General features: G+C 42.2%; 1 protein-coding gene across 2 annotated transcripts in view; it reads left to right on the plus strand.

Annotated features, from left to right (window-relative positions):
- zfyve27 (zinc finger, FYVE domain containing 27) overlaps positions 1 to 19,661 on the plus strand; it is a 195,787-nt gene that overhangs the window by 38,514 nt on the left and 137,612 nt on the right. For both annotated transcript variants that reach the window (XM_060842493.1, XM_060842494.1), the window contains exon 6: positions 14,971 to 15,104. In XM_060842493.1, coding sequence (XP_060698476.1) covers positions 14,971 to 15,104 — 134 coding nt within the window. The remainder of the gene's footprint in view (positions 1 to 14,970; positions 15,105 to 19,661) is intronic.

Here is a 19,661-nt window from a genome sequence, read left to right on the forward strand (position 1 = left end):
GCACAAAATGATAGCAGGAATAAAAGGGTTGGATTATGTGAGAGATTGCATCACTTAGGCTTGTATTTCTTTAAGTGGTGACACGGTGGCACAGTGGTTAGCACTGCTGCCTCACAGCGCCAGAGACCCGGGTTTAATTCCCGCCTCAGGCAACTGTCTGTGTGGAGTTTGCACATTCTCCCTCTGTCTGCATGGGTTTGCTCCGGGTGCTCCAGTTTCCTCCCACAGTCCAAAAATGTGCAGGTAAATTGGCCATGCTAAATTGCCCGTAGTGTTAGGTGAAGGGGTAAATGTAGGGGAATGGGTTTGGCTGGGTTGCTGTTCGGAGGGTCGGTGTGGACTAGTTGGGCCGAAGGGCCTGTTTCCACGCTGTAAGTAATCTAATTGAGATATTTAAATTAGTTAAAGGATTTGATGGGGCAAACAAAAAAAAAAGTGTGACTTAAAAACCTTTTGTTCTGGTGAAAGGAGTTTGAAACTGATGGAGGTGGGAGGGTGCTAACAACATATAATTAAAGTTAGATCCTTCAGACAGTGGGAGCATCAAGAAGTATTTTTCCCGCTGCCTCAGGAAAACAGTCAACATACTCAGACCCCTCCTCACCCTGCTCATACTCTCTTCCACCCTCTTCCATTGGGCAAAAGATACAAGTGTTTGAAAGCATATGCCAACAGATTCAAGAACAGCTTCTTCCTCGCTGTTGTCAGGTTTATGAACGGACCTCTCATATTTTAGATTGTCAAAGTGGCATGGTGGCACAGTGATTAGCACTGCTGCCTCACGGTGCCAGAGATCCGGGTTCAACTCCTGCCTCAGGCGACTCTCTGGTGTTTGCACATTCTCCCCGTGTCTGCATGGGTTTCCTCCGGGTGCTCTGGCTTCCTCCCACAATCCAAAGATGTGCAGGTCAGGTGAATTGGCCATGCTAAATTGCCCATAGTGTTAGGTGAAGGGGTAAATGTAGGGGAATGGGTCTGGGTGGGTTGCGCTTCGGAGGGTCGGTGTGGACTTGTTGGGCCGAAGGGCCTGTTTCCACACTGTAAAGTAATCTAAAGAAGATCTAAAAAATCTTGAGGCCAGGTGTTGATTTGGAAATATCCAAGCTGGGTTCTGTAGCTTTTTGTTCAGGGTTACGGAGTTGGTGCTACTTAATGAAGTTGAATTACAGATCAGTTCATGTTCACAGGGTGAGTAGCCTAATCCTCTCCTGTGTTTCTGGTTTGACTGTTTTGGGTTCCTTGCTCTGTATACTCCTTTTATTGAGTACTTAAGTAGATTGGATCGTGACCCTGGTTTATGTGATTTATTTAGACAATGGAATTGAAAGGGCCCAGTGCTGCATGATACCAAATATGGAAAAAAAGAGCCTTGAAAGGAGCCTGTGTTATTGTTTAGTATCTGAACGGGTGCACACTGGGCTTCTTGAGCTGAACAGATTTTTGGGCTAACCTCTGAGTAGACAGATGACCTTCCCTCTCCCACCGCATCCAGCTGCATGTCTTCCTCGGGAACACTTTCATTCCTTGATATCCAAAGGTAATCCTGTCACACCCGACCTCCCTGTGACCTGTTGCTGAAATCAACTTATCATCTTTGTTCATATATGTATCTTTTAGCAAGTGCTGAATGAACTACAAGGGTCCATTTATTTTGACTTCTTCCTTGGTTTGAAATTCTTTTGCAACTTAATAATAAAAGAAACTTATGTAGGAAGGAAAGGAAGTCAAGTTTGTTTTTCTTTGTTTGAAAAAACAAAATGTTCTTTTAGGGTAAATTTTTGTTTAACTAAACTGAGAGAACCTCAAGCATTCCTGGGTCGGGTATAACTCTGTCAAGCTGAAAATTACTATCCCCAACTTTTGAATCCACTATCTTATTTCAGGAGAGTTACTCTTTTCCCAATACCAACTATGCTCTGGATGAAAGGTCAAATTTGTGCTGATCTAACGGAATTTTGAATGTCTGACAACTGAACTCTCAGTACTGTAGTATCTTTTCCCTTTGCTCCAATAACTCTCCCTCCCATACCCAAATCTCTCCCTGTCCATTGCAAAGCACTCTCTTTTGGAGGTCCATTGACTGACAACAGGAGATCTGACTACTGGTGACCTTGTGAATTTGATAGATTGTCATTTGATCTGGGGCTTTGTGTGTCTGGACAGAGTTCCTATTTTTCTTCTGTTCTTTCAAAATTCAGAAAGGGCCGCTCATCTGGAATTTGTTTGGTGCAGTTTGGTTTGCCCTTGGGGGAGTCTGTGTGGAGCATGCAGTATTAGAATTATATTAATACAATGAAAAATATCCTGTTGCCTGATGATCACTCACTCTGGATTGCAACAGCTCCAAGCAAAATTAGTCTAACCACATAATAACAAGTTGCAGATTGCTGCCTATTCATTCGTTGACTCCAGCTCCAAAAGTGAGCACAAATGGGCACCAAGGCGCAGGCAGGGTGGGGCTCAATTGTGGTCAAGCAGCCGACTGATGCACACCCAGTTAGGCTGATAAATGAGGCATGGCCCCTCATTTAAACTCCTGCGGCTTGTCGTCTGCCGTGGAACCTTTCCGGACAACATTCAGAAAATGAGATGGAGACAGTTCTAAAATGTCAAAGCGAGCTATTGGGTAATAACGTGGTGAAAGGTTCCTATTGTTCACTGTAGATCTCTTCTTCTCTTGGGCAGTCCCCTCAGATTCTAGGATGATTTGTTTCCATTTCAGTTTGATGGATTCTGAAATGAGTGATGAGTCTAAGTGGTCTTTGAGTTGTTTGAAGGTTTGTGCACTCTCCGAGTTGGTCGAATACAGGGGAGGTACATGCATCAGTCAGCAAGTATATTTGACCTCTTTAAGTCAAGGTATTGAAAAAGCCTCTTAAAACTATCACAAATTGTCACTTAGACTGGAGATCTTTGGAAAACTGTACAAAGAGCTTTAAGTTCTGACAAAGGGTCACCAGACCTGAAACATTCATTCTGATTTCTCATCACAGACCTGCTGAGCCTTCCCAGTGATTTCTGTTTTTGTATATAAGGAACATGTTTGGGTCCAGTTTTAGCAGTGTATATATACTGAGGCTGGACTCTGCATCATACAGTGAATTAGTTATTCTTGCTTCTATTTATTTTCTGTTAATCAAGATGGTAGTTTATAGTCTAAGTTAGAGTGGTGCTGGAAGGGCTTTTGCCCGAAACATTGATTTTCCTGCTCCTTGGATGCAGTCTGGTCTGCTGTGCTTTTCCAGCACCACTCTGGTCTTGACTCTGACCTCCGGCATCTGCAGTCCTCACTTTCATCTAGTTTATGTCTAAGCCATCTTTGATTATTTTATTGCATTCACTTTCTGCAGTCAAGACAATTGCAAGGGAAAGTGATAAGTCTGTTTTTATAAATCATGAATAGTAAGGTAGGTTTGTGTATGAGCTTAAGAAAGCAATGTTTGCTCAGATATTGTGAATATATCAGTTTGTACGAGTAGAGGGCTCATTGTCAGCATTCAGTTTTGGGATATGGCATAGAAAAGGTTTCTGAGCTAAGCATTCACAAAACAGGCAGGCAAAAAAAGGGTGAGTATTGGGTGAGACTGTTCCATCAGAACATACTTTAGGAACTTGTTTATTTCTTGCATTTCTATTTGACACAATGATAAATAACATTAATAGACATTTAGCAATAAGATATCTGTAATAATACCCTGAAGGATATCACCAAAATGGGCAAAATCAGAAGTACAAATGAATTGTTAAAAGACTTTAATCAAAAATTTCTTGATCAAAGTTCAATTACAATAATTCCTGGGATGAGCTTGTTGCCCAGTGGGAAAAAAGGTTGAGTATAATGTGCCTACATTCTGTATTTAAGAAGAAGGACAGGTGACCTCATTGATACATATAAAATTCTCACTGAGATTGCCAGTGTGGATGGTGAGAGGCTGGTTCCCTTCTTTAGCTAATCTGCAAATATCTGTTATGCTGTCAGGATAAGGTAACAGCCATCTAGGATGGGGTGAATTGATGTTATTTTTCCCACTTTGGAGCTCTCCATTTTAAATTGTTGTAGATGGTCAGTTTTTTTAAGTGCGATTTAGATTGGGCACAAAAGATTTTTAGCCGCTAACAAATATAGGAATAGTGTGGTAAAGCAAAGTTGTTGTAGAAGATCAGCTGTGAACTTAATGATTTAGAATGTTGATGCGTTGTATGGTTCACTCCTGTTCCTATTTCTTGTGTTCTATTCTAATTTCAGATACTTTATGGCATAATGAATATTTGAAAATATTTGCCTGACTGAGTTGAGGGGTTTGCTAGTGTATAATGGATATACACACAGATGATTACATGCCATAATCTAATCAAAGAGTTTCAGATGTTGTAAACCACTTGAATCAATTCAACTATTTATAACCCTCATATTGGAATCCCTGTGTAAGATTCCAGCTTTGAAATTGCTTCCAGATACCTTCTGTTGCTGTGTTGAATAATGTTTACTGAATTCCTCTGAAAGCTTAGAAGGCAAAGGCTGTATACGGATCAGTCCTACATACCAAGAGGTTGACCAACACAGACTGCAACTACTTGGCCTGTTGTGTCTGGCTGTTAATGCGCTAGATCAACCTGAAACTAGTAGCTCAATTCTCTGAGCTAAAATCTTGAGTTGTACAGTGCAGAAACTACTGCACTGTTTGGCTCAATAGAGTTTGCATTAAATTCTGATATTCTGAGAAATGTTGATCCATTTCCTAAAAGATGCAGTTTGTATGTGGCTCAATGTCTGCCTATGGCACACCTTTACATGTTACAGTACTACATTGGTACTGTTGGCTTTTAATCCAGAGGCCTGGGCTAATGCTCCAAAGTATAGAGTTCAAATTCCACATGGGAGGAGAGGGAATTTGAACTAAATTAGCTAATAAAGCTGGTATAAAATTCTTGTCTCACTAGAGGTTATAGTGGAGCTGCTGAATATTTGAAAAAGCTTATCTGGTTCACTGATGTCATTTAGGCCAGGAAATCTGCCATCGTTGTGCATTCTTGTTGTGTGTGACTGTAAATCAGCTGTATTGCTGATTCTTAACTGCCCTTGCAAATAGCATAGCAGTGATTAAACAAGATGGCTCACCACCAGCTGCTCTACCTTTCTGCTAGAGTAGATCTCCTCAGCTCCCCACCACCACCACCTCCGTAGCAATTACGGGCTGGCTCATGAACACTTGCCTTACCTGTGGCATTCACATTCCAATGACAAATTATGAGAAAAGTTAAGAAGTTCTTTGTAATCTTTCTATTCTCACCCTGTAGCTGTGTTATGTTATGATCACTCACTGCCACCATCCAATGAAATAGTTCATGTAAAAATTTCAAGTGCTGAGAAGACCTTGCAGGTCTGGTGTCATCTGTGGAAAAAGAGAAAGTGTTAATGTTTTGAATTCAATGTGACCCTTCTTTAAAACTGGAAACTTCCTATCAATGTGGTAACTCATTGTAAAGGCCTGTAACTCTGCAACAATACTACAGTTGTAGCAGATTGTTAGTTCCCTCCAGAATCGCAATCTGGGGTACAGAAGAATCATGCATTTACTGATCATTCTATCCTGATGACCCATTGTAGATCATAAAAAGTTGTTTTTTCACTCCACAATCCATTAAGACTTCTCTTATTTTGTGTAATTATCTATAACAGCAAAATTCTGCTGGAGATACCAAGCTGGGGATGAAGTGGAGGCTGGGGCTGATTAAATGGAGACTCCCCTTTCAGGCAAAATAGGTCCCTTCTACTCCACTGCTTTGCCACGAGTGCACGACTGGCTTGCTGCCTGGCTGCCTCTAGCCTCTGTGTTTCCTGGGAAGGTACTCTTCCAGGAGTTTAGAAGGCTGTACCCAGAGACCAGGGCTCTTACTGTACCTGTTCCCCTAGTCCAGCAGCATCGCCACTAGTCTGCTGCTCTCCCCCTTGCCCAAATCCTCCACCTCGTTCAAATGCTCAAGTGGTTGGTCATGCATGTGCTGTCATTAACTAGCCACAAGGCTGTGCTGCTGTGCTTGCATACTTATGTTCATGGTGTCATTCACAATAGATGCATTTTTTTAAAATGCTTTTAGATAATGTTTTTTAACAGCTCTACTTGGCTTCTTATCCACTGAAGAAATTGCTGCTTGATACATATAATTTCCAAGTTTGGGATTTGACTATTAACTGGTTTCCATTGCCCACATTGGGGTCTCCGCCATGGTTGGTGGGTTGGGCAGTCAGTACAGTATTGTTTGGCACAGAAAGACTACTGAAAATCAGATGGATTGAAGGTAATTGGAAATCAAATCAGAGGTGACATGAGGAAAACATTTTCTACACAATGAGTCGCTATAACCTGGAATTCTCAGTCTGATGGATTGTGGACACAGAGTTGAAAGTAACTTTTAAAAGGGGATTGAGTAAATATTTGAAGGGGGGAGTATTTAAGAATTATGGGTGTCCTATTCTATGTAGCCAGACAATGACAGGTAGAAATAAATCTTACATTTTACATTGTAAAAGAGAGGGAGAGGAAGAACAGAATTACAGATTGGTTAGCCTAACATCAGTCGTGGGGAAAATACTCGAATTGATTATAAAAGGTATGAAAGGAGAATATTTAGAAAACACTAATAGAATTTGACCAACCCAACATGGATGCATGAAAGGGAAATCATGCTTAATAAATCTAATGTTTTCTGAAGATTTAACTTGTAGAATAGATATGGGAAAGCCAGTAAATGTGTTGTATTTGGATTTTCTGAAGGCTTTTGATGAGGTCCCTCCTAAGAGGTTAGTGGGTATATTTAAATTACTTGAGCTTAGGGATAATAAATTAGCATGTGTCGAGAATCTGTTGACAGAAAAGAGTGTTTAGGAATAAATGGGTCTTTTTCTGAATGGAAGGCACTGACTAGTGGGGAGCTGCAAGGATCAGTGCTTGACCCATAGTTATTCACAACATATATAAATGACCTGGATGAGGGAACCAACGTTTCCAAGTTTGCTAATGACAAAAACTGGGCTTGAGTTAGGAGGAGGTTTCTGGGTGACTTGAGTGGGTGGGCAAAAACATGGTAGATGCAGTCAAACATTGTGAAATTATACATCTTGGTATGCAAAACAGAAAGGAAGAACATTATTTCAATGATGATACTTTGGGGAGTGTGGATGTACAATGGGATCTGGCTGTCCTTGTACATCAGAGTTGAAAAGTTTGGTGCTCGAAAAGCACAGCAGGTCAGGCAGTATCCGAGGAGTAGGAGAGTTGTTTCTCCTGCTCCTCAGATGCTGCTTGACCTGCTGTGCTTTTCCAACGCCACACCTGTCGACTTTGACTCTCCGGCGTCTGCAGTCCTCATTTTCTCCCTGTCCGTGTGCAACAGTCAATGAAGGTAAACAGGCAGATAGAGTCATGGAGATGTACAGCATGGAAACAGACCCTTCTGTCCAATTCGTCCATGCCAACCAGATATTCCAACCCAATCGAGTCCTACCTGCCAGCACCTGTCCCATATCCCTCCAAACCTTTCCTATTCATATACCCATCCAGATGCCTTTTAAATGTTGCAATTGTACCAGCCTCCACCACTTCCTCTGGCAGCTCATTCCATACATGTATCACCCTCTATGTGAAAAAGTTGCCCCGTAGGTCTCTTTTATATCTTTCCCCTCTCACCCTAAACCTATGCCCTCTAGTTCTGGAACACCCCGACCCCAGGGAAAAGACTTTGTCTATTTATCGTAGCTGTGCCCCCTATCCGTGCCCCTCATGAGTTTGTAAACCCCTATAAGGTCACCCCTCAACCTCTGCGCTCCAGGGAAAACAGCCCCAGCCTGTTCAGCCTCTCCCTATAGTTCAAATCCTCCAACCCTGGCAACATCCTTGTAAATCTTTTCTGAACCTTTTCAAGTTTCACAACATCTTTCCGATAGGAAGGAGACCAGAATTGCACACAGTATTCCAACAGTGGCCTAACCAATGTCCTGTACAGCCGCAACATGACCTCTCAACTTCTGTACTCGATACTCTGACCAATAAACGAAAGCATACCAAACGCCGCCTTCATTACCCAATCTACCTGCGGCTCCACTTTCAAGGAGTTATGAACCTGCACTCCAAGGTCTCTTTGTACAGCAACACTCCCTAGGACCTTACCATTAATTGTAGAAGTCCTGCTAAGATTTGCTTTCCCAAAACGCAGCACCTCGCATTTATCTGAATTAACCTCCATCTGCCACTTCTCAGCCCATTGGCCCATCTGGTCAAGATCCTGTTGTAATCTGAGGTAACCTTCTTTGCTGTCCACTACACCTCCAATTTTGGTGTCATCTGCAAAGTTAATAACTGTACCTGTTATGCTCGCATCCAAATCATTTATGTAAATGACAAAAAGTAGTGAACCCAGCACCGATCCTCGTGGCAATCCACTAGTCACAGGCCTCAGGTCTGAAAACCAGCCCTCCATCACCACCTTCTGTCTTCTACCTTTGAGCCAGTTCTGTATTTAAATAGCTAGTTCTCCCTGTATTCCGTGAGATCTAATTTTGCTAACCAGTCTCCCATGGGGAATCTTGTTGAACCCCTTACTGAAGTCCATATAGTTCACATCTACCACTCTGTCCCCATCTATCCTCTTTGTTACTTCTTCAAAAAACTCAATCAAGTTTGTGAGACATGATTTCCCACGCACAAAGCCATGCTGACTATCCCTAATCAGTTCTTGCCTTTCCAAATACATGTACATCCTGTCCCTCAGGATTCCCTCCAACAACTTGGCCACCACCAACGTCAGGCTCACTGGTCTATAGTTCCCTGGCTTGTCATCACCACCCCTCTTAAACAGTGGCACCACGTTAGCTAACCTCCAGTCTTCCGGCACCTCACCTGTGACTACTGATGATGAAAATATCTCAGCAAGAGGCCCAGCAATCACTTCTCTAGCTTCCCATAGAGTTCTAGAGTACACCTGATCAGGTCCTGGGGATTTACCTACCTTTATGCGTTTCAAGACATCCAGCACTTCCTCCTCTCTAATGTAGACATGTTGCAAGGTGTCACCGTCTATTTCCCTACATTCCTTATCTTCCATATCCTTTTCCACAGTAAATACTGATGCAAAATACTAGTTTTGTATCTCCCCCATTTTCTGTGGCTCCACACAAAAGGCCGCCTTGCTGATCTTTGCGGGCAGGCAGGGACAAGGTAGGACTAATAAATTAAACTGCATTTATTTCAATGCAAGGGGCCTAACAGGGAAGGCAGATGAACTCAGGGAATGGGAACATGGGACTGGGATATCAGCAATTACAGAAACATGGCTCAGGGATGGGCAGGACTGGCAGCTTAATGTTCCAGGATACAAATGCTATAGAAAGAATGGAAAGGGAGGTAAAAGAGGGGGGGAAGTGACTTTTTGATGAGGGATAGCTGTGCTGAAGGAGGATATTCCTGGAAATACATCCAGGGAAGTTACTTGGGTGGAACTGAAAAATAAGAAAGGGATGATCACCTTATTGGGATTGTATTATAGACCCTCTAATAGTCAGAGGGAAATTGAGAAACAAACTTGTCAGGAGATCTCAGCTATTTGTTAGAAACATAGGGTGGTTATGGTTGGGGATTTTAACTTTCCAAACATAGACTGGGACTGCCATAGTGACCATAATTCCATTCGATTTAAAATCACGATGGAAAAGGATAGACCAGATCTAAAAGTTGAAGTTCGAAATTGGAGAAAGGCGAATTTTGACAGTATTAGGCAAGAACTTTCAAAAGCTGATGGGGGCAGATATTCACAGGTAAAGGGACTGCTGGAAAATGGGACGCCTTCAGAAGTGAGATAACAAGAATCCAGAGAAAGTATATTCCTGTTAGGGTGAAAGGAAAGGCTGGTAGTTTTTAGGGAATGCTGGATGACCTAAAGAAATTGAGGGTTTGGTTAAGAAAAAGAAGGAGGCATATGTCAGGTATAGATAGGATAGCAGAGTATAAAGGCAGTGAGAGTATATTTAAGAGGGAAATCAGGAGGGCAAAAAAGGGACATGAGATAGCTTTGGCAAATAGAATTGAGAAGAATCCAAAGGGTTTTTACAAATACATTAAGGTCAAAAGGGTAACTAGGGAGAGAATAGGGCCCTCAAAGAAGATCAGATTCAGCAAGTAGTTAAGAAGGCAAATGATATATTGGTCTTCATTGTAAGAGGATTTGAGTTCAGAAGTAGGAATGTCTCACTGCCATTATACAGGATCTTGGTGAAGTCACACCTGGAGTATCACGTAAGAAAGACCATACTTGCCATAGTGTGAGCACAGTAGAGTTACACTAGGGTCGCAGGACTGTCCTGTGAGACTAAATTGTTCGATTGCATGTGTATTCACTAGAATTTTGAAAAATGAGAAGGGATTTGATTGAAATGTGTAAAATGTCTAACAGGGGTAGACAGATTAGAGGCATGGAGGATGACTTCCTTGGCTGAGGTGTAGAGACTAGCGGACAAAGTCTCAGGACAGAGATAGACTATTTAGAACTGAGATGAGGTAACATTTCTTTCCTCAAAAGATAGTAAATCTGTGTTCGTGAACATATTTAAGAAAGGGAGATAAGTTTATCGATTTTTATGGGCATCATGGGATATGGGGAGAAAATGGGAATATAGCTTTGAGGAAGAGGATCAGCCGTGACCTATTGAGTGACAGCATAGTTCTGAAGGGCTGATTAACCTATTCCTTTTAAATTCTTGTTTCTATGAATCAACTTTTATTTAGAGAAGGATGCATTATAAAGTTGCACTTCAAGAGCCACAGTTTCAGTCTTCCAGAGAAGCGTAAGTTAATTCACAGTTAGTCCCTGCAACCTGAATATAATTAAACACCCAAATAATACCCTGTGGTGCAGTGGTAGCATCCATTTTTCTGAGCCAGGAGGCCCTGATTCAAGTCTACCTGCTCCACCGATACGTCATTACATTTCTGAACAGGATGATTAGCAGATTTTTTTTTGAAAAAAGCATGAAATTGGATTGCTGTTTCAAAGGTGCAGACAGATGGGCTAAATAGCCTTGTGTTATTTCATTCTATGGTTCCATGAAGAGTATGCAATCCCTGAAACAAAAATATAATGTGGAATTGTTGTGCAATAATATTCCATCATTTTGACTTTGATTGTTGAAACCTCTTGGTAAATTATATGAGCATTTGGCTTTTGGTGCATCTTTAGATCAGATTCTGTGACTGGAAGGAATCCCGTGATCGTGACTTACTTAAGGGTCTGCGGTTGCTAACGCTGCTTATCACCATGCTCTCCAGATTACACATTCAGATTGTTTTCTTTTTAAACATTGTATTGGTGTGGGCTGTGATCTCCTTCCTCTCTCCGTAAATGTTTCCATCTGAATGAAAATCTTACATTTGTACTTTTGCATCTGCCTGCACGCTGTATTCCAAAAGGACTTGTGTGTGCCAACAGCATTGCTTGGCAAAGGCAAATACTGCATTTTTCTATTTCTCACGTGGCTTCCTGCTGGGCTGAACTTTTCAGCTTGTTCTCTCCTTGCAGGTAATAGAAATAGTTGCAAGGCAGTGGGCTTTCTATTAGTTTAAGGAGCTAGAATTGGATATTAGCACCTGAATAGATTTTGTTTTTATTTCTTATCCCTTCATGTGTCTTTTTTATACTTGCCTGGAGCGTGAGATCAACCTGGTTGACCAGCTATACCACAAGATGTGACCACATCCACTCAGTAGTATTAAGTATTGCAGTAATGCAAGTATCTCTGTTCCTGAATACCTGAAATAAACACACAGAAAGCACTGGGAATGTTCCGTAGGTCACACAGCTGGATTTCCCTTCCATAGATCCACCCTGATTTGCTGAATGTTTCCAGCATTTTGTGTTTTGTTAATAATTGATTTACCAGGATGTAGTGGGTATGGAAGATTTAAGTTATAAAGAAAGGCTGGATAGGCTGAGACTTTTTTCAGTGGAGCATATGAGGCTGAGGAGCAATCTGATAGCAGTTTAGAAAATACTGAGGGGTATGGATACGGTTAATGATAATTGTCTTTTCCCTAGGATGGAAAATTTCAAGACTAGGGGGTACATTTTAAAGGAGAGAGGAAAGAGATTTTTAAAAAAATGGATGAGGCAAGCGTTTTACACAGAGGGTGGTTTGCGTGTGGAATGAACTTGCTGAAAGTGGTGGATGTGGGTGCAATTACAATGTTTAAAAGACACTTGGATGGGCACATGAATAGGAAAGGTTTGGTGGGATATGGGCAAGGAGCAGGCAGATAGGACTGGTTTAGTTGGGATTATGATTGGCAAGACTGGTTGGACCAAAGGGTCTGATTCTGTGCTGTATGACTCTATGACCTTCAATGATAGATCACCTGAGATGCATGCTTCAAAAGGAATCTAACGGTCAGCTGCTGTTTCTTCTTAGCCTCATGTGAAGATGAGGGTTTGCTTCATGGTCCGCTGGCCTCCGTGTTAAGTTGTAAGATTGGGAAAGCATATCCTATTGCCATAAGGCCAGAAACTTGCTCAGTGTTGAGAGGGGCTCCACTTTTGACAGATGGAGACAGTTGATCATTGTTCAAAATAAAGTTCATCAGCTGTCATGGTGGGATTTAAACCCAGAACATTAATCTGGGTCACTAATCCAATCAAATACCTACTGTGCTACCTTTTCCCCTTGTAGTTTTGGGTTATAGAGGTGTTTTCCAGGCCTCATTGTTAAGACCCTAATTCTTTGTGATACAGATATTGCAATAATGAAGAGCAAGAGTCTTGTTTCGACTTTTTTTTATCCCCTTCTTTAAACCACTTAGGCCAAAACTTCCATAAGGACTCTATTCCATTCTTTCCTCTTCATCTCGCTCCATTGCATTTGTTCTCTCTCTTTTTTTTAAAATTCTCCTTAAATGGAGATTCTCCCTCACCGTGGTTGACAGCATCCTTGATTGTATCTGTCTTATTTCCCACACTTCTACTGTTACCCATCTCCCCTTCCTCAGAGCCATGATTGGGTTTTCCTTGTCCTCACCCTGCACTCCAGCAGCTTCTGTGTGCAATGGATCCTCTTTCACTCATTCTATGATTTCCAATGTGGTGTCATCACTACACCCTCCCCTTTGAGGATGCTGAATGAACTGTTAGTGTATGATACTGTTGTGTAAAAAATGAGGTCTGCAGATGCTGGAGATCACAGCTGCAAATGTGTTGCTGGTCAAAGCACAGCAGGTCAGGCAGCATCTCAGGAATAGAGAATTCGACGTTTCGAGCATGAGCCCTTCATCAGGATTATTCCTGATGAAGGGCTCATGCTCGAAACGTCGAATTCTCTATTCCTGAGATGCTGCCTGACCTGCTGTGCTTTGACCAGCAACACATTTGCAGCTATGATACTGTTGTGTCTCCTTCAGTTAACCTCAATGCCCCATCATCTTCCCATTGCATCTTTCCGTACAAATGCTTCCTTTTATCTCTTTTGTTCTCGCCGTGTAAAGCCCCCAAACACTTCACCAACATGAAGCAGTATTTTATCTGTACTCCCTTCTCAGGAGGCCAAACAAGACTGCGTGATCCTTTATGGACCACTCCCCTTTAGTCCACAAGCATGATGCTGAGCTTCTGGTAGCTTCTCATTTTAATTCTCCATCATGCTGTCATGCTTGTTTGTCCTTGGCTTACTGCCGTCTCTGCCATTGAAGCTGGATGTCAACTTGAGGAACAGCAGCTGATCTTTCAGATAGACATTGAACAGCTTTCTGGACTCCACACAGGGTTCAATGTTCTCAGACCATATTTTCTTTCTCTTTGCACTTTGTTTTCCCTTTTGGCCCAGCAACCCTCAGCTGCTGCTTCAATGACCTTCCTTCCGTCTATGAAGAGATTTGAAGTGGGAATGTTTGCTGATTGTGCAATGTTCAGTATCCTTCACAAGTCCTCGGATATTGAAGCAGTCCTTGTCCATACGTAGCAAGACTTGAACAACATCCGGGCTTGGGCTGATAAGTAGCAAGTGAAATTTAGCAATGACCATTTCTAACAAGAAGAAATTTACCTATATCCTCTTGATATTCAGTGGCATTGCCATTTGTGAATTAACCTCTCTCTCACACCCACAATCTCTCTGTCTCTCTCTCTCGAATCTTTCTTGCATATGGAAATCTCTCTCTCTCTCTCTCTCTCTCTCTCTCTCTCTCGCACACGCAATTTCTCCCGAGCACCCGCAATCTCGCGCTCTCCCGGACACCTGCGATGTCACGCTCTCTCTCTCTCGAGCGCACCCAATTTCTCTAGCACATGCAATCTCTCTCGCTCTCTTGAACACAATCTCTCTCTGTGTCTCTCACATGCAATCTAAATCTCTCTCAAGCACACACAGTCTTCTCAGGAGGCTCTCTTATTCCTGATGAAGGGCTTATGCTCGAAACGTCGAATTCTCTATTCCTGAGATGCTGCCTAACCTGCTGTGCTTTGACCAGCAACACATTTGCAGCACACAGTCTTCTGCCGTTCAATCTCTCTTGTTCTTGCACTCTTTCACAGATTTCCATGTGTCCTTATTGGACACATCCCTTGCTCATAAAATGTTTCTCAGTTCTGTTGAAAGTCTTTGTTTCTGTCACAGACTTGAAGAGTTAACTTTATTTCACTCCAAAGATTCTGCCTGACCTGCTCCGTACTTTGAACATTTGTTGTTCTCATTCTAAAGCCTCTGTCACAGTTCTATCAGTGCCCCTCATCCCCATCTTGTTTCCTCAGTTTGTGTAGCTTGAACCCAGGCAGATTTATTTACTCAGTGGGCCATTAAAACAATCCCAGTTTTCACCTTAGTCCGTTGCTTTATCCAGCTCTTGAGTTGATTTGAAAGAGTGTGGGGTATAAGAAATGCAACATTTTGCAATGGATTGTTACATCTTTTCTCTCCTATGTTTTTCTTTCATTCTGCAGTTATTATCGATTACAAAGTAGCGTTACTACAGAATTATAGTTCCGATGCTGGTATTGGAGGGGAAGTGGTTACAATGCCTGAGTCAGAAGGTGGTTTAAACCAGGATGTGACTCCAACTGGAAGTACTCCAGAGGTAAGAAGCTTATTGGATTCCACAGACCTGTGTATACTTCCCTCAAGAAATACTCTCAGAATGTAGCGTATATCACAACCCACAAACAATAATCTGATTTTGATCAGATAGTTTTGATTTATTGATAATAATCTGGGGATGAATGTTAGCGCAAAGACACTGAGGAGAAGCTTCCTGTTTTTCCATCAATTGGTCATTGGAAAGGGCATTTGTGGCTTTGGTTTAATTGGTTTTCTGAGAGACTGTGCCTTTGAATGAGACTTAAGCCCACAATTTCTGATTTGGGTGTGTTTGGGATTATCTGCTGCTCCAAGGGTGGCAGTCCTGCTTCTGTACTCAGGTTGCATCATCAGCAGTGCGCACCATCTACAAGATGCACTGCAGCTACTCACCTCGGGTTCTCAACAGCAATTTCCAAATCTGTTACCTCCACCTTTGAGAAGGACAAGTGCAGCAGATGCAAAGGAGCTCCTTTCTGAACAGCTGTCAATGTGCCTGCACATTATGGACTGCTGCAGTTCAAGGTGGCACCTCCCTCAGGGCAATTGGGGATGGGCAATGAATGCTGGTCTAGCCAGTGAGGTCAAATTCCACAAACAAAGGACCAAAAAAAATGAACAGATTAGATCAAAAGATGAAAGATGTGAAGATATACATGAAGTGTTGACATGTATACATCTGCTTACTTCAGATCTCAATTAAACAGTATGTCAATTCTAAAATTCTCATCCAGCTGCTATGATTGTGTAAGCACAGAGCCATAGGGCTGTACAGCATGGAAACAGACCCTTTAGTCCAACTCGTCCATGCTGACCAGATATCCTAACCTAATTTAGACCCATTTGCCAGCGCTTGGCCCATATCCCTCCAAACCCTTTCTACTCATATATCCATCCAGTTCCCTTTTAAATGCTGCAATTGTACCAGCCTCCACCACTTCCTCTGGCAGCTCATTCAATACATGTACCACCCTCTGTGTGAAAAAATGGTCCCTTAGGTCTTTTCTATATCTTTCCTCTCTCACCGTAAACCTATGCTCTCTAATTCTAGACTCACCCACCCCAGGGAAAAGACTTTGTCTATTTATCCTACCCATGCCCCTCATGATTTTATAAACCTCTATAAGGTCACCCCTCAGCCTCTGACACTCGAGGGAAAACAGCCCTAGCCTGTTCAGCCTCTCTGTAACTCAAATCCTCCAACCCTGGCAACATCCTTTTAAATCTTTTCTGAACCCTTTCAAGTTTCATAACATTCTTCCGATAGGAAGGAGACCAGAATTGCATGCGATATTCCAACAGTGGCCGAACCAATGTCCTGTACAGCTGCAACATGACCTCCCAATTCCTGTACTCAATACTCTGACCAATAAAGGAAAGAATACCAAACGCCTTCTTCACTATCCTATCTACCTGCGACTCCACTTTCAAGGAGCTATGAACCTGCATTCCAAGGTCTCTTTGTTCAGCAACACTCCCTAGATCCTTACCTTAAGTATTTAAGTCCTGCTTTGATTTACTTTTCCAAAATGCAGCACCTCGCACTTAACTAAATTAAACTCTATCTGCCACTCTTCATCCACTGGCCCATCTGATCAAGGTGCCGTTGTACTCTGACGGAACCCTCTTTGCTGTCCACTACACCTACAATTTTGGTGTCATCTGCAAACTTATTAACTATACCTCTTTTGCTCACATCCAAATCATTTATATAAATGACAAAAAGTAGTGGACCCAGCACTGATCCTTGTCGCACTCCACTGGTCACAGGCCTCCAGTCTAAAAATCAACCCTCCACCACCACCCTCTGTCTTCTACCTTTGAGCCAGTTCTGTATCCAAATGGCTAGTTCTCCCTGTATTCCGTGAAATCTAACATTGCTAACCAGTCTCCCATAGGGCACCTTGTCGAACGCTTAGTGAAGTCCATATAGATCACGTCCACCGCTCTTCCCTCACCAATCCTCTGTTACTTCTTCAAAAAACTCAATCAAGTTTGTGAGACATGATTTCCCATGCTCAAAGCCATGCTGACTATCCCTAATCAATTGTTGCCTTTCCAAATTTTGTCCCTCAGGATTCCCTCCAACCTGCCCACCATAGTCAACCTCTGGTCTTCTAGCACCTCACCTGTGACTATCGATGATACGAATATTTCAGCAAGAGGCCCAGCAATCGCTTACCTAGCTTCCCACAGAGTTCTCGGGTACACCTGATCAGGTCCTGGGGATTTATCCACTTTTATATGTTTCAATGTCCAGCACCGCCACCTCTGTTATGTGGATATTTTTCAAGATGTCACCATCTATTACTCCAGATTTTATATCTTCCTTGTCCTTCTCCATAGTAAACACTGATGCAAAATACTCATTTAGTATCTCCCGCAACTTGTGCGGTTCCACGCATAAGCTGCCTAGCTGATCTTTGAGTGGCTGTATTCTCTCCCTAGTTACCCTTTTATCCTTATAAAAACCCTTTGGATTCTCCTTAACCCTAATTGCCAAAGCTATCTCATGTCCCTTTTTGCCTTCCTGATGTCCCTTTTACGTATACTCCTACTGCCTTTATACTCTTCTAAGGATCTCTTAGTGTCTCCTGCCTATACCTGACATATGCTTCCTTCTTTTTCTTAATCAAAACCTCAGTTTCCCTTGTCATCCAACATTCCCTATACCTACCAGCCTTTCCTTTCACCCTGACAGGAATATACTTTCTCTGGAGTCGTCTCATTTTTGAAGGCTTCCCATTTTCCAGCCGTCCCTTTACCTGTGAATAGCTGTGCCCAATCAGCTTTTAAAAGTTCTTGCCTAATACCATCAAAATTAGCCTTTCTCCAATTTAGAACTTCAACTTTTAGATCTGGTTTGTCCTTTTCCATCATGTTTTAAAACTAATAGAATTATGATCGCTGGCCCCAATGTGCTCCCTCACTGATACCTCAGTCACCTGCCCTGCCTTATTTCCCAAGAGTAGGTCCAGTTTTGCACCTTCTCTACTAGGAACATGCACATACTCAGAAAGAAACCAGCAGCAAAAAGTAGTCCAGCTGTGAAGAGAGGCTGGATTTTCGGAGGTGCTGGTCAACCAAAAGCATTAGTTATCTGCTTAGAAGTACACAGGAACCTTCCCTGACTAGTTTTCCCCTGACTTGGCTAATAGTTACCCTTCTAACACCACTCTAAAAGTTGAACTAATGATTTGCAAGTTTGTTGCTTGTGAGGCTCCAACATGTCAAACTTGCTCAATGAGTGTTTGCATAACAAAGACACGCTTAAAAGCAGAAACTATTAAAGTTGTGATCACATTGGGACATTTGAAAAAATCAAAAGGCACCAAATAAATACAAGTAGTTCTTTTAATTTATGGCATTGTACTCAATAAAGAGCCAGCTTGTGGTCCATTTTATGTCAAAGGAGTGAATGTGCCATAGCACATTGTGTACCACAGTGAGTTGTGGAATGTTGCATGTTACAAGAGGTTAGAAGTCTTACTTGTGTGTTATTTGAGGATATAGATCTTGGCACTTTATACATGAAACCAGGATATAGATTCTGGCATGCTGTGCTTTGGAAACAGCTGGAATGCCAATGCAGAAGGTGCAAAACCACAAATAGGTGCCAGACCTTCACAAACTCACTCTGAAAAGAGTAAAGGCATAAATTTAGGATTTTCAGCCTTAAAATTCTGATTTAGTGTGTGCTCTTGCTTTTTCCTCAGTTGCTTGCTTGTGCAATCTTTCTCCTGTTGTGTTTAAGGTTTTTTTTTGCCTTACTCATGCTCTTCCTTACTGCTTTCTTTCTCTCCTTTGCAATCGTACTCTTACACTCACCTCGTCGCCCCTGCAGTTTCTAGCCCTGTTGCATATTTACTCCTCCCCTGCTCTCTTTCTTCCCATACCATTCACACCTAGAATGGTAGCTGCTTGCCTCCACCTGAGTGTGTATCCACTACCTCTTGCCCTAATTCAGAATGATAGAGTTGGTATGGAAACTGCCCTCGTCCTCATGTTTGTTCTTCAACTAACACCAACAAATCAATTACAAACAGAAAATATTGGTGTGGTGGCATCTGGAGAGACTCAATGTTCACGCAATGACCTTCTTTGGAGAGCTTCTGATTATTTTGTTACTTTTTGTGTGTGATCCTGATATGAGCACATCATCTACTGCATTAGCAAAAGTAGGTGCAATTCATGGCCAGCACTTTACCTTTTTTGTTTGAATTGCTTTGAGATGCCATGAGGTCATGAAAATCATTATTGATGTAACCTCTTTCTATAGTCTACTGACTTTCATGAAATAGGGAAGAATTCAAACTTGGGTTGCGGATCCTGTTCTCCCATCCTTCACTTTGCTTGTCTAGACATTGGGGATGAGCCTGCCCACACTCCAGTGGGTTGGCTTGCAGCCATTTAACATTCATAGCGATCTTATTGACTCAAAGTGAGACTTCTTCATTGATCAGCTGGCCTGAAGTTCCTTAGTACTAGCGACACCACTGGGAGAAATGACTGCAGCTCCATTATTGGAGTTGGAATTTGGGGTCACAGTCCCTGTGAG

Source organism: Hemiscyllium ocellatum, chromosome 22 (assembly GCF_020745735.1).
Source record: "Hemiscyllium ocellatum isolate sHemOce1 chromosome 22, sHemOce1.pat.X.cur, whole genome shotgun sequence".
Lineage (NCBI taxonomy): Eukaryota > Metazoa > Chordata > Chondrichthyes > Orectolobiformes > Hemiscylliidae > Hemiscyllium > Hemiscyllium ocellatum.